Consider the following 25,506-nt stretch of genomic DNA (forward strand, 5'->3'; position numbering starts at 1 on the left):
ACCATACCATTTCCACCTATTAAAAAAAACATGATGGAGACCTATTCAGCAGTAAATTGTGGATAAGTTAATTATAATAATAACTAGAATTAATAAATACGTTGGTCGGGTTTTATTAATTTTGACAAAATATCGCAAATAAAACAGACTATATTCAGGTGTCACTTTATTTATTAAATGACTTGCAAAAATGTGTCTTCTACAACTTAAACTTATTCCAAATAGATACACAATCTCTTTCATCCATGGATAAAATTCTATAACGGTGTAATTTAAAATTACTAAATCAAATACAGAAACCAACTAAAATTATAAATACTAAATATGTTAAAATTTTAAATGCTTTGCAATCGCCATTTTTATTTGTTGTTTAACAGGCTTGAATGACAGGAGCATGGAAATGGACAATATGCAGTTAGTACCACTGCAATAAGTGTCCAGACTAATCTTAATGATAGTTTGTACATATGGAACTAGTAGAAATGGCGATCTGCTTAAATATTACACGGACGTGCCACATCAATAAATTAGAATCGATAAAAATATTTAAATAATAAATATTATTATGTCATCTGTTTTTAATCTATTAACTATTGTAACTATGTGGCCTTATCTATTTGCACTGATCACTCATTTCACTTCTTTTTCTTCTTGTGTTTCTGTGCAGTATCAGGAGTATTATCAGCTTTACGTTTACTTGTATTTGGACCCTTGCCAGTTGAATTACCTCCAGAAGTATTAAGGTTTGCACTTCCACTTTTCTTCTTCTTTTCTGCCCTCTCTTTCTCTTCGAGTTCTTGATTTTCTCTTTCAATTAACGTAATAAGTGTATTACATCTGCAAATTATTTATAACCATTTTAGATGACTAACACATTGTCTATTTGAAATATTTTGTTAAACAAGAAACAGATTTAATGTGACAAAAGGTTAAATATTGATGATAACTATATATTATTATTTTTACATCATGTTAAGATCTCAAACCATCTCGTTGGTCAATTTAATCTAAATTTATCCTATGTAATGTAGTTTAAGTTAAATGTATCATGTGAGTCAAGCAAACAGAACTAATATGTAATCATAATATGAGTATACCTGCGCTGCAGTTCAACAGCTGTGCGCGACTTCAAGAACCAATCGAAACGGAATTGAGGCGCTGCGTGGACAGCCGCGCGTAATTCTTCGTACACGTTTTCTTTATCAAAGCCGAGCTTGTGCAGCATACAGACCAAGAACCTAGATTAAATATACATAATTGATTCTATCTATACATAACTGAAAGCGAAATCTCATTGCTATAAAAAAAAAAAAACAATGGAAATAAAAAATACCTGTCTTCTTCTTCTACATAGTTTTTGCCTTTATTAGTTCCATAAGAGATTCTGAGCTGATGGAATGGTGCTCTATAACGTGCCATTTTGGCATCTAAAGCTTTCTTTATAGAGGCTCTTCTTTGAATTTTAGCTTCGCCCCTTTCAATTTGCCCCATAATTCTATCTACATCCTGTAACTCATGACATCTCTCCCAAAAAACAGCAGAGTACTCCATGACCTAAAATAAATTACATTTTAATCATTGTAATTGATTGACATGCTAGTAATGGTAGGTTTATATTATATATTTAACATATTAGTATGTAGGATTTAAAAATATAATTACAAATTTTGGCCCATGTTCCAAGAGAGATCTCTTTATAACTAATCACTTTTTTGCATTTATTATATTCTTATACATTATATATAAAAAAAATTCTCAAGGTAGCAATTCATTCAAACAATATTTACATTACTAGACACGCTCGCGAAATCGTTAATATAGCAAATGTTTAAAGTTTCCTATATAAAACAATTAATTTACTGCAATAAAAAATTATCCTACATCTTACACCTAGTAATAAATTGTTACCACACTAAATTCCATTAAAATCTGTTAGGTATTCTTCTATTGCATCACGCACACAAATATGGTTTAGTTACATATAGTATAAATTACCTCTTCTGGCGTTTTCCCTTCGACATCTTTTGCTATATTCTCAATATCATCTCGACCATATTTTTCATTTGCTTTGATGAACTGATTAAAATCCCGTTTTGTCCAATTTGTAAACCCTAGAAATTAATACGTTATTATTAGCACACATAGTAGATTACATAAAACGTAAATTACTAACATCATATCATTATATAAATTAAAGTGCTGAATATTAACAAATCTAATCATTTATATTTTTTAAGTAACTTGAAAAAGGAAAGTTTTGAAATTGCTTATGCATCGCAATATTTTAGCCCAATTTGAAAATATTTTTAAAAAATATTATTATTTTTGCGACCTATTTATTGTCGGGTTTAGTGTCGTGTTAATTCTATATAAATTTATGCCACGATTTAAATGGCCACTTTTTGTAAAACAAATTTTTTTTTTCACATTTACCTTGTGTTAAAAGTTGTTCTTTTTCTTGTATTTCTTCTTCTGTAAGAGCCTCAGCATCGTCGATCTTGCGCTGCTCTTCTCTTTGAATTTTTGCTGCGTCTGGACCTAATTCTGGATTTCGTGGAACTTTATAACTACAGAAAAAAAATATTTATCCTATTAATATTATAAAATGCGAAAGTTTGTACACATGGGTATTTGTTACTCTTTCAAGTGAAATTTCTGAAAGCATTTGAACTAAATTTGGTATACAGGTCGGTTATATCGACAAAATCGCAGAAAATAACTAAATAATAAAAGTGCTTATACAAAAGTTTTAAAATACATCATTAAATATATATTATAGAAAAGATACCCAAGAGTCTTCCGGTAATGGTATATTTCTTGATCCAACAATTCGAAAAGCCTGGGTGGAAAGAACTGAAAATCTTGAACAATAGGTTGCTTCGGTGGTCTTGGTGCCTGGTGAAGAAAATTATCAACATTATATAATATTCGTAAGAACATAATATATGCTACTTTTATTAATAAATGAGTATGTATATATATTATTATAACCAATATAAAGCTCAATGAACGTACTTTTTTTATGATAACACTAATGATATGTAAATACATATATGTATTATAAGACAATACATACTATATGATGATATAATATGAATTAAAAACAATATATAATTATATACCAGGTTCTACACCAGTATAAAGAGCTAATCAATGTAAATAGTTATGTACATAAATGAATGGATGATATAAGTGTTACTAAACCACCACCAAGTATACCAAACCGTAGCGCAGGACTCCGCATTTAGCTCTTTACACTTATTTACCTGTACCTTTGGCGCCTTGGGTTCGGAGACACGAAGTGCCTCCCTGAAGTATGCATCCACTGCATAATTAGCTTTACGCTCGCGTTTAGGAGGCTCTATCCAGTTACCGATTGGAATAACCTTCTGTTTCTCTCTATAATCCTCTCCTAAGTACATAAATATTAAAAACATTTATTTCCATAACATTTAATTACTTTTCCTAATTACTATTTCATGAAAAGAGAAAACTGTAACACCTTCAAATTGGTACACCGAATCTGTTGTTGCACCAGGAGTATCCATTGAAAAGGCTCGAAGCGAAGATTCTCCTAAACTCTCCAACTTCTGCTTAAGTTCTTCAGTCTGTAAATTTGGCATGAAACTCATTATGATTTATATAAAATCATGTAAAATAATATGCATCTAAAATGATCAATTTACCTTGGATTCTCCCTTAGCTAGTATAGTATCAATGTCTTCTTCAGTAATTTCGGAATCTTTTGAAGAAAACACATGGTTTGCTCCGTGTCTAATCATGTTGAGCATCTCATCCTTGTTTAGCTGATTCTTGGTATCTACTAATCGACCAGACTGAATAACCAATTTGTCAAGTCGTAGTTTCACTTCTGCTCTCTCCACAATTTTCTCCTCAACTGTATTGTCCGTAATAAGTCGAAATACTCGAACCTTATAAATAACAATTAAAGATTTGTGTATTTATAAAACATGCCATCTGTGTTAGTAATCGATTCAATTGGAAAAACATAGCAAAAAATAAATAATTAAGATAGCATAAACTTTTGTTCCAGAATAGGAGCAAAACAGTACATAAGTAATATTGCCAAATTACATACATATAATACATTTTACCAAAACAATTTTTTTTCTAAATAATGAAAATAGATAATACTTGTTTTTTCTGTCCAATACGGTGAGCTCTATCCATAGCCTGTAAATCCATCTGAGGATTCCAATCAGAATCATAAATGATAACAACATCTGCTGATGTCAAGTTGATTCCAAGACCTCCAGCTCTAGTCGACAACATAAAAACAAACTTCTCACTACCTTCTGCATTGTATTCTTCTATTTGCCTATTTCTATCTTCATGTGGCGTTTGACCATCCAAGCGGCAATACTGGAATATTTTTATTTACATTTTAAAATAATCACATACAAATATATTTACAAGTAGTATTTTCAAACAAACCTAATAATATGAAAATATTTGTATAGGATATTAATAATATAAATTCAAATTAAAAAATCATTTATTCATGTAGGACATTTTAGCCGCTTATGAACGTCAAATTTTTACATTATAATTTTATTTTTTTCCCTACCGTCCAGTTCGGTATATAGATCCAATTGAGAAGAACTGGCAAGAAACTCAATTGAATTACTTTTTTTTTTAAAAGCCAGTTTATTTACAATGTATATTTATATAGGTGTCTATGTCTAACATTAAATGAAAATTCAGTGCATGAACAACTATTGCCATGCACACTCGTCATTCAAGTAATCGTTTAGTGAGTAATAGGCTTTGCTCAGTAAATATGATTTAACAGATGTTTTTAATTTATTTAAGGGTAATTCCAACATATCCTTTGGTATCTTATTGTAAATTTTTATACCTATTCCCATAAAAGACCTATTAACTTTTTCTAAACGATACTTGGGGACAGCAAGTTTGTCTTTAAATCTAGTTTTAATATTATGAATATTGCTGTTTTTTGGAAATAAGTCAAGATTTTTATGAACATATAGGATATTTGAATATATAAATTGAGAAGCAACGGTGAGAATATTTGCCTCTTTGAATTTCTCTCTTAATGAGTCACGACTCTTCATACAGTAGATCGCTCGAACGGCACGTTTTTGTAATATGAAAATATTTGGCAATTTATTTACACATAAGTAACTACTTAAATAGATTTAGATGAAAATATACAATTTAACACAAGCAAATTCTGATCCTTGCCCTACATTCTTCTGAAATAATGTAATTTAAAAACATAATTTATACTTATTCAGTGTACCACAAATGTACAATGATTTGGAAATATCCACTACAAAATAAAAATTATACTAGAATTCCAAATAGGCCAACCTTAAAATCTCTTAGTAATAAAGAAAATAGAAAAAAGTATATTTTTCACTAACTTTATATTGCCTCCATAGACAGTAATCTTCCAAGATGTCTAACATTCTTGTCATCTGTGAAAAAATTAAAACGCGAGAATCTTGCTCACGTAGTTTGGGCAGCAACTTATCAAGTATCACCATCTTGCCACAATTATATACTAAATGTTCATCAGTAGTATAAGGTGGGCCAGGCTCAGCACCATCGAACAAGTATGGGTGGTTACAACACTTACGCAGCTGCATAAGGATGTTCTGCAGACGCATTTTTTCCACTTTACCAGCACCATTTACTGAAAAATCATGTTTTTAAATAATGATGTTTGTTTTCAATTAGTACAAAAATTATCATATCAGTTTCACCATATTGAAAAAAGTATACATCCCCAATGTAATTCCCTAAGATAAAATCTGAAGTTACCTTTATTCTCCTTGTATCATAATTCTATATAGTATCATACAAATAACGCTATTGCCGAGTAAACATAATAAAAATGGCAAATTCATATTTATGGATATTTTTCTACAATAAAATATCTCTTTCTCTCACTGCAGTTATATATTGTATTAAAAAATATATTTACCAACATCAATGTCCTTCATAAGAACTTTAGTATACCATTCCCTTTGCATCTTGCTCAAGCCTACATAAACTTTAACTTCTTTTTTTGGCTTGAGTTTCTTTTCGACTTCAGATTTAAGACGTCTGAGTAAAAATGGTCGTAATACAGCATGCAAACGAGATACCAGCTGGTTATCTCCTAAAGCTGCATTGGTGTTGAACCATGAATCAAAATCCTGTAATAAAATTTATATAAATTATAAGTTAAAAAGATTCAACTGGTTTGAATATACAGTGAATGCTCTATATAAGCAACTCATTTGAACCAGTATCAATAAAAATTATTTCTTATTGGGAAAAGTTGCTTACAAAGAAAAAAGGGAGTATGAAAATACTTACCGTCTGGAAAGTAGTTTTAATTATTTCTTTTACTAACTAAGCTGAGTAGAACAAATAAAATATTAAGAATGTTGCTTACAGAGAGTGCTCACTGTATTTCAATTACACCTGCTTCTACAAATTATTATTATTATCTATAATAGACAACACTATACCATTAATATTGCAGTGATGGAGGAAAAGGATTGTTAGTAATGGGGTTTAACTGACCCATTGCTAGTAATATAGGGTGTATTCATAGCAATCAGGTCGACCTTCACGTGGTTCCCCCTTGTAGTAAATTTTATTGGAATTCATCACGATGGGCTAACTGACCTGCTTTCATCGTCGCCTATCATCTTCACTGATGCCCTGTCAACATATACCGATAGCGCAGACAAGGTTACCATTCCATTATCACCAATTAAAAACAATATATTGCAGTGATTTAAACAACATCACAGGATGGCTTATGAAGTCCTACAGCAATATAATCCATCTGCTGATCTTGTGTTAAAGTTTAGGTTGGTTGTGTTGACGGCACTCCTACCCATAGTAGCTCACTGTCAAACTTTGCACGAGAGGACTATATAATTTTTCATTTTTTTTTATTACTTATAGCAATTTAGAACTATGTAATGTAAACACAGTAATTTATTATGGGGTTTATAACCTCATAAGAAATTACTGTGGTATATAATATATAATAGACAATAATAGATAATACTTACATCTGAACTATTAAACACATCAGGCAGAAGAAAATTAAGTAAAGCCCACAGTTCATGAAGGTTATTCTGAAGAGGAGTACCAGTTAATAGCAATCGATTCATACTTTTAAACTCCCGCAACAATTCTGAAAGTTTAGACTTTTCATTCTTTATTCGATGAGCTTCATCAATAACCATATAGCGCCAGTTGAATTTCTTGAACACAGATCTTTCTCTAATAATCATTTCGTAAGATGTAATGCAAACATCCCAGTTGCCAGGCATAAGTGTCTCACGAATAAATGTGTTCTGTCAAAGATTGTATTAGCATATATTTTGTTGTTTATTTATTTATTGGAAGACCAACTTACAAAAAATAGAAAATGATAGGAACAGCTTACAATTTATAGGTTAAATAACAATAATTTAAACATAAAAAAGTCAATAACAGTTTTTTATAAAAAAAAAATTCTTATAAATTTCACAAACATACCCTGGTTTCCTGATCGCCAATTAAACATACTGCCTTTAGTGAAGGACACCATTTCTTAAATTCATTCATCCAGTTTGTTAATGTGGACTTTGGCACAATTACTATGTGTGGTCCTGGAACATTCCTGTAAATAAATCCATCCTAATGTAAAAATGTAATTAAAAAAATAAAATTACAAGCCCAAGAATTCAACAAATTTCATAATTACTATAGGTTAATCCAAAATAAATTATTTATAATACATTATTATGTCAAACAAATATGGAATACTAGCAGCCCGTCCTGATTTTGCATGGGTGGACATTTTTACATTTTAAAAAGTGGCTTTTAAGGCTGTACACGCGACAGAAGCTTAAAAATAGAGTAAATTCTCCCGTTTTCCCAACATTTCCCTTCACTGATCTGCTCCTATTGATCGTAGCGTGATGAAAAGTATACTATAACCTGCCCAGGAGTATCAAGAATAATTGTACCAAGTTTCGTTAAAATCTGTTGAGTAGTTTTTATTTCTATAATGAACATACAGACAGACAAAAATTTTACTGATTGCATTTTTGGCAGTATCGATCACTATTCACCCCCTGATAGTTATTTTGAAAATATATTTCATGTACAGAATTGACCTCCCTACAGATTTATTATAAGTATAGATAATCAGGATCATGATATAATTTCAATGCATAATCTTCATGGCACTTTATGAAAATAAATATTAAATTTTTTTCCTTATAATAATAGATAAAGAAAATGTTTCTATTCATTTGTACACTTTTCAATATCTTAAAGTTACGGTATTCAGTCAATATGCAGCCTCTATTATTTATATTGTATTACACAAATTAATTAGTACTTACTTAAAATGCTTCATGTAACCCAAAAGAGAAATAGTTTGTAATGTTTTTCCTAAACCCATTTCATCAGCTAATATACCATTGATACCATTCTCATATAGGGATATCATCCAGTTAAGACCTCTTACTTGGTAATCTCGCATTTCTCCATTTTTAATATAATGTGGAGATGCTTCAAAGCGAAATATATTCTTTTGTTTTAAATTGGTTTCAGCAAGTAATTCTTCATCTTCTTCTTGCTCAGTTTTTCGATGACGATGACTATAAAAAAAATATGTATATTGAAACAATACTAATAACACCCAGAAATAATATGGCAGACAGAGACAACTGGTTAAAGTTGAAGGAGACAAAAAGATACCTGAAGAGTGATTTATTGAGTGATTAATGAATAAAAACCATTGGGTGAATAGGGGCGGGGGGGGAGGGGTCACCCTTTTTCATTTATAATTGACTGCCCGCTGATTAGATGGGGCTCCTTAAGAGGATCAACTTTGATCATGTGACATTTTTTCGTGTGATACTTTTTCTGAGATATATTGATTGGTTTTGGGGCGACATTGCAGCTACAGGAGTACAGGACTTAGAAAAAATTTTATGAATTTTTCCATGTTGAATTATCCCCCCTTTTATGCACTCATTGAATATGGTTCCTTGTGTAAATCAAGTTTGGTCCTGTGATATTTTTTATAAAAAAATTTTGATGACTCTTTCAATGTCATGATGAAAAAATACACTCCAGAAAAAAAATTGAGGGTTCCATAACCCCACCTTATACCCTATAACCAACATTACACTGAAATTGTTGCAGATAAAATCTGTATCATTAATCATATTAATATACTAATTTATTTAGGAAACATTATTTATTGGCCAAACACCATGGCCATTTACAACCAACTTCAAAAAGAAGGAAGTTTTCAGTTTGATTGTATTTATTTTTTTTGTTATCTCATAACTCTGTCAGTAGTAAACCCATTTGGAAGATGCTTTTTTTTCTGTAAGTATATACTTGCAGATTCCCAAAGAGAGTTGACGTGACACAGGGGGCTGGTCTTAAAACTATAAGCCAAATCCTTTAGTAATATGGATAAAACCATATTATACCAACCCAAAATAATAATTGGGATAAGAGTAGGAAGATGATGATGATACTTGCAGATTAGTCCTATATAATTTTTATTAAAATCAGCTTAGTACTTTAGTTGTTAGAACAAAAAAAACCGCTTTTGTTACAATTAAAGCTAGTTTTATTTTTGGGATACAATCTTTAGTTATTTGAGGTGCTTTAGAGTTGAGCTAGAACAAAAATTGTAGGCTGGGATTTAGAGAAAGAATCATTTAAATGAGTCAAACTCATTACTAGAATTAATTTTTATTCCAATTATTAATGTCAGATATGTAGCAATATTCAGTATTTTGTAAATAAATATTTGGTAAACAAAAGCAATTGTTATTAATTAGGTATTATTTGTATTTTTTTCAATACATAAATACGGATTAATAAATAATCGTTAATAAATAAATAATCAGTGCACTCCACATTGCAAGCTAAGGCATAGCCAAATGTTTTCAAAAAATGGGTTTTTTTTTATACAACTTAAAATGGCAAACAAGCCGACGGCCTACCTGATGGAAAGTGGTAACCATCACCCATAGACATGAGTAGTACCATGGACACAATAGAGTATACTGTTTCGCCCATGACACTCCTCATGCACTGCCACTCCTGAGGACTCAGGTGTTATTCCTCCGTACCCAGTAAATTCACACCATATCCCACCCATCAAACCGAAACACAGCCATGCAAACACAACTGCTTCACGGTTGAAACACGAATGGGACAGAGGTACCCAAGCAATCCACTTTTGTACAAAGTCTCCCTCTGGTCAATGGATACCCTTAAGAATTTACTAAAAGTTACTTACTCTCCTGTGACATCCGAATCTTTATTCTTCTTTGGTCTTCCTGCTTTAGGTTTAGGTGGGCTGCTGCCAGATTTAGGAGTATTAGTCATAAAATGAGAAAAAATTTCAGTTTGTTTCAATAAAAAATCAAATCGTTTGGCACGATCGGTTTCTATTTTACTTTCAAAATCGCCTTCTTTACCTCTGGATGAAGTCGTATCACTGGAGGAACCATTCTGGAGATTTAAAAGTATCAATTTGTTTAAAATTTTTCATAGAAATTAGATACCGGCTTGATGATAGGTATCATTCTAAAATCTACAGTACATCAGTTCAACGCGTAATTTTACTTACAGAATTATCGCCGACATCTGCCACATCCATTGCGTCCTCGGTTTGAGACATGATAAAGATATTTTATAAGTCACCAAATAATAATGAATATATTATTGATATTAGTAATACATAACGATGACCACTTTCATTAAATGATAGATATAAACGAGAAGCCGCGCGCGAAATCATACGATTCTTAAAAATGGCCGATGGTTTTTTTTTTAATAACAAAATTATTTCATTGACCTGCCCTGAGTACAAAGTAATGAAAACATAGACATAAATTGCGATCGATTCTGAAGCACCATTTAAACTTAAATTTAACCTTTAAATTTCAATTTGATATCATCATCAGAGAAATTTTGTTTTAAGAAGGATATGAATTAATTTTCTAATTATTACATTTTTAGTTTATGGTGATACATAAAGTAGTAATTTGATAAATTCATCAAATTTAAATACTATAATAAGAAATAAGTATACAGAAATGGCACTTCAGAATTAATCCATTATACAGATTTACGTGACTGTACAATTCGTTTATGTACTTGAAAGTATTAAAAATACATAACTTTACATTTGAATATTTTAAATTATTATTATATAGAAAAAATGTCTACAACTCAATCCGATTATCATTTGATTACTCTATTCAATGTTAAACTCTAATATATGTGGCAAAAAACTATTGGTATATTATTATTACAGCATAAGTTCAGTTTTCATTAAAATATGTTAAATTTTATCATTACAGTTCCATTTAATAAGTTTGTAGAAACCTAAGTGATTAAAAATTATTTATATTGGGTTCGTCTTTATTCTAGCAACTACATAGATGAATGAGTAATTTAATTGTTAAGTATACTATATACGTGCCTACCATTTAGATAGGTAGAATTCTAGAAATTCTATTCATAAAATTATACATAGAAGACATAGATTAAAAAAAAAAATATATATATATATATATATATATATATATATATATATATATATATATATATATATATATATATATATATATATAATAAAAAAAAGCTAGCGAATACATTTGATTTATAATCACTGACGCTGACTAATATGCAATCAAATTAATCTTGCGTAACTTGTACTAGTAATGTATGGATTTGGTCAGGAAATATCATACCAACGTTTAGTTAAATGAAGAAACCACAATAGTGCCAATTTAACTAACAAACATGTTGTCAAATGGCTACCATCTGAACTATTTGTGGAACAGTTTCAACTTTGTATTGCATATTTCTTTTTTTTTTGACGTGGAAATTACGAATATATATATAAATAATATTGATTACTGCGAGATGTACTATAGAAATTGATCAAATGTTACGGGAAGAGTGAACTTGTGTTACTATCAATGATATTACGAAATTGAGATCTCAAGGTAATATTGTATATAATAATAAAAGTATACAAGAATGTTATCTATTGTTTTACTTTTGCTAAAAAATGTTCATCGGAACATACATTTTGGCCTAAAATTTATATATTTCTTTTATCACATAATTCACGTTTCAACTATCAAACTATAGTATAATTATAACTTGTTTTCATTTTGAACATCATGTTGGCCAACATAACCAGAAATGAAGGATTTTTTGTGTAGGTTGGTGAGATATCCCTGACCAAGTCGATTTACGTAACTTACATGAAGTGTGCACGCTTATCGTTTTATATTCTGAGGCAGGTGAAAGAAATAGGTTAGAATTCCGAAACCAAACTAAATATTTTTTCTTTTTCATCACTGTGAATTAGTGAATATTAAAAGCATTACTATAGGTATTGATAACAATGTCCATTTTGTTTAAAATACGGCGTAATTTATATCATGTTAAGTATATCTCTAAAATGGTTCTTTCTACTTCCACAAATAAATTGCAGAAAAATTTTCGTAGTTTCCATCTTAATACAAGTTTACGAATAAAAATGTTTTTGGAATTTGAAAATAAGTATGCATATGCAATTATGGAAAACAAAGGGTATTCAATGAGTCTCACTAAAGATAAAGACAATATAAAGCAATATATACCTATTACTGATGAAGAGTTTACTGAATTGATGCAAGAAAATTGGGTGCATAAAACACCGGATCAAATTTTTGACTACTTTTCCAAACTAGGTGTTTATTGCTATAATAATGGCCTATGTATTTCCAATAAAATGTTTGATACTTTTATAGACCATCTTACAGACAATATAAAGTTAGCTACTGACAAACAGCTTATGTCTTTATTTTATGCTTTATGCAAATGGCCAGAAACAGAATCTATCAGGACAAGAAATTACATAGAAATATGGGCTGCTCTAGATGATGAATGCTTACACAGAATGAAAGAATGGAAAATAGATCAACTGTTATCTTTTATTTCTTTATTTTATATGTTAAATGTTACAAAGGTTAGTGATTTTTCTCTAAAGTCTCTACGAAAATTAGCATCAAAATCAAAACAGTTGACAGCAAGTCAATTAGTACAAACATTGTTTTTTGTTGGTATTGTTCGAAAACCACCATTTGATATGCATTTTTTGGAAGTATGTTTGGATAACAAATTCTCAGAATTTACAATAGATGATCTTGCTATAATGTCTATGGGATTTTTCAAAAGTAAAACTCCATTAAGGAATACAGAATTAGTGTGTAAAATAATTGATAGAATTATTGAAAACTCTACAAATATTCATGAGGTATCTCTTGCAGCGCTTTTAAAAATTGTGAGATATTCTATGAAATTAGTTAATCATAATAAAATATATGATGTACTGGATGTTCTCCAACATGAAATACCAAGATTATCACTCATGTGTAATGTTCATATTGCATTACTTGGCACATCTACTTTGGTATTACACAAACCATGTTTAACACAAATTGCAATAAAAACTATGGAATCAATATCTCAAGCTAGGTTAAAAGATCTGGAAAGATTAGTATTAACATATGGCACATTCAATTGGAAACCTCAAACTGAAAAATGTTTCTTCCAATCAGTAATAGATGAGTTTAGAAAACCAGAAAGGTGTGATGAAATTACTAAACATGGTAGATCTTTTGCATGTAGTATAACATTTTTAGGTCTTTTAGGAATATATCCAAGAGATTTGATGAATAAAGCTTTAGACCCAGATTTTTTGAGAAATACATATGGAAAACAGTGTGTATTATATGGTAAAGAAATATTATCTATTGACAATTCAGCTGAGATATTTTATCCAGATGCTACAATGAATCGTCTCAGTGACAAATGTTCTGTCATTTTGGCAAAGAAGTACACAGACTTCGTACCAAGTGAGAATTATAGTAAACAGTATAATATAACTGAAAGAATGATGCTAGATGTCATGAGAATATTGAAGGATTCCCGTGGTGGTGATAATTTTGTCATAGGAGATCATATTTTGACACACCATCAAAGAGGAGGTAAGTTTGTTAGATATTAATTTATATGACTGTTAAGTTTTTCAAATTGTTTAAGATATGGTTGGGACATAAATAAATTTATTTACTTTTTCATTATTGAAACTGACATAAAAGTGAATTCATTATTTAAAAGATGTAAAAATTTACATATATAGTAATATCTCCATAATAATTTGTTGATTATTTTCTTTTACAGATATTATTATCTGCAATGATTGCAGTGGAAAACCATTACCTGTAGTTGATGTATTTAAACAAACGAAGTTTGGATTACTTCAAAAACTACCAAACGATAATGAGTGGATTATATTAGTGATTACTGGCAGAAATGGTATTATCCATAATAACAATACACCTTCTGGGCATTTCTTAAATAAAATCAAAGAACTGAATGCTCTTGGATATAATGCTGGATTGGTAAGGTTTATTTTAAATTCATTTATTTCATCAAGTAATTCAGAATTAGCAACACACTCATCACACCTTTGTTGCAAGTGTGTTAATAAGCTATAGTAACTACAACAAATATATAATAACATTTGTGATTAGTCATTAGTTATATATTAAAAAAAAAAAAAAACAATTACATTGTGTCTGAAATACCCTTCAAATAATCATACAAAAAAGCATTAAATTAAATTGAATATTGCATATATTGAATAACAAAAGTCATTAATGGAGTAGCATTTTTTCAATTAAAAGGATCATAGTTTAATTTTAAAAGAATTGATATATAATAATATCTTAGAGTCAATCTCTAATGGGCATAGCATATCATATCTCTCTCTAATCAGGGCATCTATAATGTCAAAACCACACATCGGTGTATTACGGGGGGGGGGGGGGGGGGGGGTGCATCACTTCCATCCAAAATTTTAAAAAAAAAGACAATGGATTATAACAAAACACTGACAAAATATAATGTTATATATATCTGAACAAAGCTCAATATGCATTATATATAAACATACAATGTACCATAATTACTTGTTATAGGGTAATAATAATTAATGGCAGAGATTCCATTTTTAAATTAAAATTATTTAATCATTTATATACATATATATTTAAAATTATTTTTTTAGGTGCTTTGGTCCAAGTATTCTACATTAGAAACAGATGAAGACAAATTAAATTATATTAATGATGTAATTAAAGAAGCAGTTAACAATAAAAATTCAAAGTAATTTTTTGTATAAATTAATCCCAAAAAATTATATATATATATATATATATATATATATATATATATATATATATATATATATATATATATATATATATATATATATATATATATATATATATATATATATATATAGACCTTTTTTTGACCAAGAAATGACAGTAATGTTTTATAATTTTTTAATCTGTTATACATTTCTGTGACACAGCTTAACAAACTATGGCTTTTTGCTTGTAAATGAAACATCAGAATACTTTCAGAGCAAGATACTATTGTTTTTTATAATTATGGGAGAATAAACACAAAATTTGTATTATGTAACAATTAGGTAGTTTAATCACAGGTAAGTCCAGATGTACTCCAGATATAGTCGCGAAAATAGCTATGGCTGAACTATAGATTTAGAATAACATACTAAGTATATGTCTCTTAGATTATATTAAGGGCCAAACGAGCTTACGAATAATAAAAAAAAACTCTTTTTACAGCCTAAGATAGGAAAAAACACTAGAAAACGACTTAGCAAGAGCTATATCTGGAGTATAGCGTTGTATGGATGTGAGATGTGGGCCCAAATCTAGAAAGAAATATATAAACTTAAAACTTTTTAAATGTATTTCTAGAGAAGGATAGAGCAAATTTACTGGATAGATCGAATTAATAATGAGGATTAAGAAAAGAATCAAATTATAAAAACTATTAAGGTCAGAAGGGAGAAAATGTTAGGACAGTTGATTGGTTAAAATGAACTTATGAACATTATAATAAAAGAAAGGAGCGAAAGGGAGGGGAGAAGGCATAGTTACATCAAATAGATTAAGAAAATGTTGGTGTCGTGACATAGCAAGAGGTAAAAAGACTCGCTGAAAATCATAGTGAGTTTGCAACTTACAAGACACTCCCAAGTGAGCTCCACTGACAAGGGCGCAGATTTTAAATAGGAAATGAAAAAAAAACTTGTTTTCCCGCTACTACGCTACTACGCGTAGATTTCAGAAGAAGGAATTCCAATAAAATAGACCACGTCTAGATGACATATTAGAATGAAACATATACCAGATCTTAAGTTATATCTTCAGAAACCCAACTTTGAAAACTGCATTCAATTTGATGCAATAGTTTCTGCATGCTGCCAGAACACATCAAAAAAATCTTGAAGGAAAAAAAAAATTGTTTTGGCGTCTATTAGTCCTATAAAGACCCCTCATATCAAAAAATATTTTTTTCTTAAATATCTTCCATGTACATACATCGTTTAGTTACAGTGGTATTATATTAGTAAAATTTATAACAAATTATAAAGACTGGATAACTATATGACGATTTTAGATGGAAATTGTTATAATTTGAAGCTCAAACCTTTCATCATTGTGCGTATATTGTAAGCACTATTTCAATGTCACTAATAACATCTGTTATACATTATCATTTTAGCCATTAACTGTCCACTGCAGGACATAAGCCTTCCCTATAAAGGGAATTTTTCCATTAGTTGCCACGCTTGGCAGGCATTATGCATGAGTCTAATCCCTAAACTTAATCAATTTAGTAGAAGTCTCCCCAAAAGGAATTTTTATCCATGGAGAACAAAATTATCCACTTATTTACGGATTTTAATTCATTATACCATTTTTTATTTATAAGCACAAAAAAGCACGCTGGTGAGATTTATTAAGAGATAAATGATATGTCTGTTGTCTGTTATTGGTTTACACAGGATCAGTCGATCTATCATGACAAATACATGAGTAATTCACAATTATTTACCTGACAATTTATAGCCAATAATAAGGGCTTTTAGGCCCTATTACTAACAATCTTTTCAGAAAGATTCTCAGAGAAGAGGAAACTACATTAATTTTTCAGTTCAAAGAACCATCCGCATGAGCTGCATGTTTATGGCATACGGTATATACCTAATAATATATTTGAGACGCAATAGAGAAACCGTTCTTGTTAAAATTATGTAGATACGTCATAGATTATTATTGCTGTTCTTATTCACCGAACATTATAGTCGAAAATAAAAATGAACAATTTATACTAACTTATGGTTAGACCTTAAAATGTCTTACGTCTGTAATTTGCAGGTTTTAAGCACAAATTTACGTATATAATGATTACAACCATGGAGTTCAACTCATTACATACGTAATATGGAATTCAACTCATTTAAATAAATTTGTGTTTGATTTAGTACATTTTATACCTTATTAACTCTTTTACAAACAAGTAAAAGTTTCATCATCATCGGTAGGTATCTGCATTAACAAATTGGCTACGGTATCGCTTAGCATAGGTCAAGGTTCTGATGTAAGGAAAGTTAGCTCACAAGCGTAATTTTAATTGACCAGTCTTGAAAATCTGTTTCAGTTAAAATCTCTGAATAAGGCCATCGTGTGATTTATTATTTATTTCCATGGCAACATACTATTTATACCATATGTTTACCATCATTTTAGAACTAGTGACCCAAGGTGAGAGCTTTTAAACGACTCAAAATTTTAGTGTTCAAATTTCAACTTGACAACTTTAGGGAATTTTAACTTTAGTAAATTGAGCTATGATATTATAAGTAATGTATAAATAAATTTATATACACTTCTGGATACTGTAATCACAGATATTTGTCAGCACATAATACGTGGGACACTCGGAAAGTTTTGCGACACTAAAAAAAAATATTTAACTTTACTACTGGAGCTATAGATTAGACAATAATCGGACAGATAACATAGACTTTACTAATAGTTTAGTTGAATAGTCGCGTCTCTTGAATTGATCTGACCAAAAATCGAACTCTAAATATAACTTACGCAAAGCAACGTGATTACCACTGCTCCAAAGAACTATGATAATCTATATTATGTTAAATGATAATTAACCCTGAAATTTATAGTCCTAAATGCCACTGCTGATACCTGCAAGAATCAGGCTTTTCAATGAAATTGATTTTAATTCTCGAGAATAGCATACGGTTCCATGGTATTGTTCATGCCCATGGTTATTCATGTGTAGACAAGGGCTACCAGTTTCTATTAGGTGAGCTGTATGTCTGTTTGACATTCAAATAGCATAAAGAAATAAAACAAAATTGTTATAATAGTTATTTATTGTATAATGTATGACTTAGGGAATTCAAACAAAATATTAACCTAAAAGTAAAATTTAACATTCAATATAACTTCAAGACATAAATACAGACCTTTTCAAATCACAAATAAATCTTTATGAAATTCGTAAATAATACGTAAAACCAAAATATCAAACAAGTATCTGGCACGTTTACTAGGTATCCATTTCAAAGTTTTTGTAATGTTTTTGATATATGATTATGATTATAAAATTTAATAATAAATAAATTGCTAACTTTGGTTGAAATTTTTAATTCTAACCAAACATTTGTCTAAACGTTTTAAACATATCTTCCTATTAAACATTGTTTTAATAAGATACAATATGAAGATAAATAAAACTAAAAGTTATTATTATTCACTACACTTATTATTCATTATTCATCGACCAGTGTCAGCCTGTGAACAAAAAAGTTGAAATTAATAAAAGTTTACTTAATATAAATGCAAGCGAGTGCTTTAAATATAATATATATAAATAACATGTTTATGATATATGTATTCAATTAATTATTCTAGTAATTACAACAACGTTAAATTTCTATGTAATTGTAAAACTTCTTATTATTTATTTTGTATAAACAAACACATTTCAATTACTTTTTTAATCATAATTCGTTTTATGACGCAGTATTGATAAAGTTTTCGGTAGGTATATATTATGATCTTGATTATAATTATGATTTTTTTAATAGATGATAATGGAATGGTAACCCCGCCTGCGCTATCGGTATACACCGGTGAAGCACCAGTGAAGGATGATAGGTGAGGATGAAGTAGGTCAGTTAGCCCATCGTGACGAATTCAACAAGAATTGTTCACGATGGTTTCCAGGAAGAACCACGTGGAGGTCGACCTAATAAAGCATATTGCTAGCAATGGGGCTGTCAAACTCCATTGCTAACAATCCCTTTCTCGTCCTATAATTATGATTAATATAATATAGGTACATTTAGGTTCCATTTTATAACTCTCAACTTGCAATTTTTTTTTATGTTTGTAGATTTCAATGGGGTCTAAACAAACAGAATAAATGGGTCAACTTTGTATTTATATATTTAACATAAATAGTAGAAATGGGTCAACATCAATTCTTTTTTTTATTTTAGTGTGAGATTGATGAAAACTTCGTAATTATCACCATACAAGTATTTGGATGTAATAAAAAACATGCACCTGTTCCCACACCAATATGAATAGAATATCTTTATATAAGTGTTATAGACCAAAATATTGCTTATAAACATAATTATACTTATTAATTAAAATAATTTTGATAACCCAAGTTTTAACTAGTATAACAACAATTTTACTGCAATCAATCTCTGGAGAAACGGTTAAAAAGAGAGATTAGATACACCTGTGCGGAGAGCGGCTATTCTTTTTAACTACGATATTTTGGAAAACTTGAAGAAGTGGAGAAAAAAGTGAGTAATTTTAATGTTAGTAAGTGATAAGTTTTTCAGAGCTTAAAAATTGTGGATCATGCGTTCAATATTTTACTAGTTAAATAATTTGTAGGCACAAAAATAATTACGATAATATGGTAGAGTCACGCAGTTAACTTTTGTAATGGTCAATACTTTAACTTCACAACTTTAGGTATCGATATCGATGGTGGCAGCGGTAAAAGATTATTGCCGTATCTAACATGAAAGTTTTTATCTAAAGACGAATCACTATCTTCCTTTGTGTCACTATCTTTAGATAAGAAAATATTTCTTTTGCGACCTAAATGATCCTGAAAAAGATGTTTTCATCATATTTGATAATATTTTATTGCTTATAAGGTACCCTGATTTAATTCGGTTGAAGTGAGATACTTACCAAAGCTTCAGTCTTCTTTCGCAAATTGGACCTAGATAGTGTTAAAGCCAATTCAGATTGCAGTCTGTTGGAGATCGATGTATCATCGTCTACGACTATACCATCAGGCCTGTCACCATTCAAAAAATCTAACTTGGTCGGTTCTCTTCGACCATTGGTGCTTCCAGCATATTCGCCTATCGTAACTGACACCGGCCGCCCGTGTTTATTCATCGTAGCTGTACCGTTCGGTGCCCTAACAAAATAATTTGAAGGGGGTTTTGGTTGCACATTCGAGGGATTCTTCAATTTATATGATTCGAGTGATTCAATATCTGCTTTTTCATCTTTATTATTTAACTTAGTAGGCACTACGGAATCTGACTTATTGTAATCTGGCGTCGGTGTTCGGGTCAATGTTCCATTTTTCCTAATATTCGAAAATTTATTGTGGTCTACATTGGCGGATTTTGTTGCTGCTTTTTCTTTATTGGAATCATTCAATTCAACCTTCTGTTGACCATTTGTAATGGGCATCTGAAACATGGTTATTTTCTAGATTAGATAAATAATAAATATATTGCTAAGGACATGGTTTACTAACTTATGAGATAGGGGGGAAAGGGATTGTTTGCAATGGAGTTTGACAGCCCCATTGCTAGCAATATGCCCTATTAGGTCGACCTCGACGTGGTTCCCCCTGGAAACCCTCGTGAACAATTCTTCTTGAATTTGTCACGATGGGCTAAACTTCATCCTCACCTATCATCCTTCACTGGTACCCCGCCGGTGTATACCACGGGTATAACGCGGGTGGGGTTACCATTTCATTATCACCCATTTAAAAAAAAACTTAGATATAATTTTTTTAATGATTTATCATATCAAATTCAATTACTGAGTCATTTATTCATTATACATACATTTCAGTATAGGTACAATTAAGTGTTTAAAGACAAAACAGTATACAAATGGGTGCTTCGATATAAGCACCCATTAGTATAGTGTTTTGTCTCTGAACTTATGACTGCTTTGATTTTCCTAATACCTACCGTATCTACTTTCTAACTTCTGAATCTACTTTCAGAATTAGGAGTATACAAAATTTTCTAACAATATCGACATATTAATATAAAATTTCTTCAAAAACATTTATCTAAACAGTTATCTATGGGCAAAATAACTGCTATTTCGGTACGGTTCATTTTAAAGCTACATAAATAAAAATTAAGTACGAAAATAAAATTCGGCGGGTGGGAGAAAAATTAAGATATAAAATGTGTTATGTGCTCACCGGAGGTGGGGGTGGAGGGACATCTGTAGACTCTTGTTTCAGTTGTGTGTGATTATTCGTGTCACCTACAGACGCTGCATTCTCCACCTTCCTCAACGGCAAAGTTTGTTGACGATCCTGAAAAAAATAATATAAGTACAAGTATAAGTACTGTATAAGAAAATATTGATAATAATAGCGTTTATTGAGTTTATCAATTACAAATTATACTAGTTATAAAGATTAACAATATGTACACAAACAAAATTAATAATATTAACAAAATTACACAAATGTAAGATAAATATGCAACGGTAGGCGGCCTTATCGCTAAACAGCAATTTCTTCCAGGCGCTTTGAAAGTGAGGACCCTGTATACCTAAACTAGGTTTTACACCTGTGCTATAGGCATCAGTGCTCTCTTACTTTGTGAAACCAAATTTAACATCAATCATCACTAGCATATACTATTGATATATATTTACTGCCTACTTTAACAGCAACATTTTATAAAAACCTAGAAGACACATAGACGGTGTTATTTTCATATGTATATAAAAGCATAGAATAGAATATATTATCAATTGCGCACAGTAAGATATAAAATATTTTAAGATGTGGTCCACAAAAAAAGCGATCTCAGTCGTGACAAAAAAATTTTATCTAATTAGGATTATATCCATAGAATATTTTATCTTTTTAATAGAATATTTTCGAAATCGACTTATAAATGACGGAATTACGAGGTAACAAACATAAAAATATTTTAGAACTTTCTTTTTTAAAGTCAGTGGATAATATATTTACTTTTGATACATTATATATATATATATATATATATATATATATATATATATATATATATATATATATATATATATATATATATATAACGCACACATTTTTTCAATTGTTTTGCGTATAACTTATTTCTTTAAAAGGAAATAATTGTATCATCTCATCAATTAGAATTATGTATGTAGGCACATATATACAATATTAACCATAATATATTGTCATCTTGACATTGAATTGACTTTTACCATAACACTGGTTAGTGTAATCGCATATATTATTACCTAGGTAATAATATATGCAGAAAAACAATAGATGTCGGCTTGAAACAACATGACAGATATATTTATAGTTTATGTACCGAAGGCTAAAGTAATGACGTTAGCAATACCGAACACAAAACATACTGTTTTATCTCATACTCAAGATACTGTACTAATTTCTATAATTATCTTTAAGAGTATGCAATTTTTTTTAACTTGTATTTTTAGTACTAAAAGACAAAGCTGCATTAGTAAATATGACCGCGCCTTGTATCTTTTGGATATTTTAATAAACTACAATTTTATTTAATTATTATCGTGAAAAACTAATAATTTTTCATATTATTAAAAAAATATAAAATTAAGTTCCATTACATTTTCCTAATATACAAAAAGGCGTGAAATAAGTAACCTTAGGATCATAAATATTGCTCACGAACAAAATTGATCACAAGTGTCGTAATTTTTTTACGTCAATGATCAAGCAGTACCTTAAGCTTCTTTTTACCTTCATAGTTTATTCGTCCTCTCTCATGGCGTAACTTCCGGGCCGCTAGAAGTAGTTATATCCATTTGATTGTGATCTTGCACTTTGTAGCATTTTGCTTATAGCGTAAATATTCACGAAACGCATTTTCGTTATGGATTTTATTTCAATTTATTTATTTAAATTCATTGTTATTTTCATATATAGTAAGTAATATAATTTAAGGTTGTGTTTCACAAAAAAAAGCTGACTTCAAATATGGTAAAATTTAAAAATTAACTACTGAACCGATCTTAATAAAATTTCCAAGAGACCAATCTGTAAGTACATATATCCATTCAAAAAAGAATAATTTTTAAAATCAATATCTAACTGACGGAACTGAGGTAATAAACTTAAAAAATTAAAACTAAATTGAGAACTTTTTTTGAAGTCGGTTAAAAATTGATAATTTCAGATAATATTATAAACCATTTAAGACCATTCATTACTTTAGCTTGCTGTGCCATATAAAGCATGCGGTCACGCCTTCCATTCTCGTGGGTGTCTTAAGAGGCGACTAAGGGAATTCAATGGTCGAGATATGGGCAGCAACGTCCGTCGTAAAATATCACCAAAGTCTAACTGCAATTGCCAACCTGCCTGCCAAGCGCGACAATTACTAGCAAACCCCTTATGTTAAGTATATAACTATATAATGATGATAGTAACTTTAACGAAGAGTTACATCGTCATCTGTCAATTTTCAAAAACGCTTTAATTATTTACAATGTTTCTGAACTAACGTATCATCATGCAATAATATATATTCTTTTTGAAAATTGACAGACAACATTGTCACACTTCGTCAAGCTAAAATTGTAAAAACTCTTAATGATTATTATTATTATATATGTTAATTTTTTATTTCATCTTATGTTATTTTTATGAAATTTGTAAGGGAAGAACAACTTATTTCATGTTGTCGCAAAATTGATATTAGGAAGCTCAAATCGGGCAGTAGTCTTGAAGAGAATAAGATCCTGTGCAAGACTGATGAGCAATCAGATGGGATTGAACATAGATATCTATAACTTTTTCCATTAAAAAAATTCAAAGAGAAATCTTAATTTTTATATAGAATTTTCGTTTTGACGCCAAATCTAAAAAAAACTAAACTACTAATAATTTATAAATTATATGCAGAAGTCTAACTATAAGTATAACTATACTTAAGTGTATTGATACATTTGCATAATGCAGGTACGTGAAAGCAGCAGAGCGTACAGTCAAGTGTCATAACGGCTAACATTTTATTATTTTTTTACAATAACTTTTTTATACTAAATTTATTATAGATAGGTAGTTACGATTTATGACTAAGGTGCAAACGAGTCACTTAATGATGCTTAGTTAGGTACAGTTCTATGCAAGATCTAATCTGAAATAAAGATAACTTAAAAATTGTTTTCGATTCTATTCCTTATTGTCCAGGTATATCGCGATGCTTTATAAAATTTTATTAACATTATATATTTTAATAATAAAGTACCGCGTTCGTGATTCACTGTTAATCCCAATGGTTGACTGGTAGAGAATACTACAAGCATTAAGTTCGCCTTTTGTACCATATTTTCATTTAGTTAATAAAGTTATTTAAATAAATACGTTTTTTAACACCGTATGATAGTCTATTGATATTAGTCGATGTTATTGTTTTGATAATGGGGACTAGAGGTCCCATTGCTAATGGTACACTCTTGTAGATTGATTTTACACGGCATCCCCTGAAAATCATTGTGTTTTGCTTCTGATGAATTTACCACGTTAAACTAAGTACTTCATAATCACCTATTATTATCCCTCACTGATAACACGAAATGCGAAATCATTTTATTACTCTGTTTATTGATTTTATAGCACTTGTATTTGAATGTAACCACAGCTAAAACAAGTTATCATACCTCAAAAGACCATAATAAAAAAATAAACCTATAATAAAACGATGAAACATACATCAGATATAAGTTCAACTATTACGAATATAAATGTGAAACACATCCAATTTGATACAGTAGTTTTTGCATGTTGCCAGAATATACGTAGGTAAAGACATACAGACAAAAATTCCAAAATTTTGTTTTGGCGTCTATTGTTTTTATTAAGGTCCCCAATATATCAATTTATCTTAAATATGTCCAATGATATTGTCATATATATATATATATATATATATATATATATATATATATATATATATATATATATATATATATATATATATATATTATGCCACTGAAGTGGCAAGCATACGGTCCACCTGATGGTACATGGTTACCGTAGCCAACACGCGTTGCCATCCTTGATGAAACCTCTTTACCCCTTTTTTGAAGAATCCCACGCTATAGTCTCTTAGAAAAACTTCGACAGAGAGCTCATTTCATAACCTGAACGTTCGTGGAAAGAAACATCTCTGAAACTGCGTTGTATGCGACCATCCAGGCCCTAACGTATGGGGAA

The 25,506-nt window shown here is 29.9% G+C and overlaps 3 protein-coding genes across 7 annotated transcripts in view; 1 reads left to right on the top strand and 2 right to left on the bottom strand.

Moving 5' to 3' along the window:
• Window positions 1-153: 153 nt before the first annotated feature.
• On the bottom strand, window positions 154-10,884 carry LOC113523341 (chromatin-remodeling complex ATPase chain Iswi). Of its 2 annotated transcripts, none has more exons than XM_026909270.3 (17): window positions 10,643-10,884; window positions 10,310-10,524; window positions 8,385-8,642; window positions 7,531-7,654; window positions 7,059-7,346; window positions 5,972-6,185; window positions 5,409-5,680; window positions 4,156-4,383; window positions 3,687-3,932; window positions 3,503-3,608; window positions 3,273-3,412; window positions 2,789-2,895; window positions 2,434-2,567; window positions 1,996-2,111; window positions 1,334-1,554; window positions 1,098-1,238; window positions 154-837 (listed from the first exon to the last, which is right to left on the bottom strand). In XM_026909270.3, exons 1-17 carry the CDS (start codon window positions 10,691-10,693, stop codon window positions 636-638), a joined length of 3,063 nt encoding a protein of 1,020 aa, XP_026765071.2. In that variant the 5' UTR covers window positions 10,694-10,884; the 3' UTR covers window positions 154-635. The 2 variants fall into 2 exon arrangements, with proteins under 2 accessions (XP_026765071.2, XP_026765070.2); XM_026909269.3 differs by having other exon boundaries at window positions 3,267-3,412; window positions 10,643-10,883.
• A 1,244-nt stretch (window positions 10,885-12,128) lies between these two features.
• Window positions 12,129-15,250, top strand: LOC113523378 (uncharacterized). The gene is made up of 3 exons (XM_026909333.3): window positions 12,129-14,063; window positions 14,260-14,480; window positions 15,149-15,250. Exons 1-3 carry the CDS (start codon window positions 12,437-12,439, stop codon window positions 15,248-15,250), a joined length of 1,950 nt encoding a protein of 649 aa, XP_026765134.3. The 5' UTR covers window positions 12,129-12,436.
• A 3,093-nt stretch (window positions 15,251-18,343) lies between these two features.
• The window catches only part of LOC113523624 (uncharacterized), a 49,180-nt gene continuing 42,017 nt past the window's right edge, over window positions 18,344-25,506 (bottom strand). For 2 of the 4 annotated variants that reach the window (XM_031907380.2, XM_052895755.1), the window contains exons 10-12: window positions 21,484-21,600; window positions 20,211-20,726; window positions 19,008-20,124 (exon numbers count right to left, since the gene is read on the bottom strand). In XM_031907380.2, coding sequence (XP_031763240.2) covers window positions 19,960-20,124; window positions 20,211-20,726; window positions 21,484-21,600 — 798 coding nt within the window. In that variant the 3' untranslated portion in view covers window positions 19,008-19,959. Of the gene's footprint in view, window positions 18,783-19,005; window positions 20,125-20,210; window positions 20,727-21,483; window positions 21,601-25,506 lie in introns of those variants that run through there. The other 2 variants (XM_031907381.2, XM_052895754.1) reach the window with 2 other exon arrangements.

Source organism: Galleria mellonella, unplaced genomic scaffold (assembly GCF_026898425.1).
Source record: "Galleria mellonella isolate WM207_F2 unplaced genomic scaffold, CSIRO_AGI_GalMel_v1 utg310, whole genome shotgun sequence".
In the NCBI taxonomy this organism is placed as follows: Eukaryota; Metazoa; Arthropoda; class Insecta; order Lepidoptera; family Pyralidae; genus Galleria; species Galleria mellonella.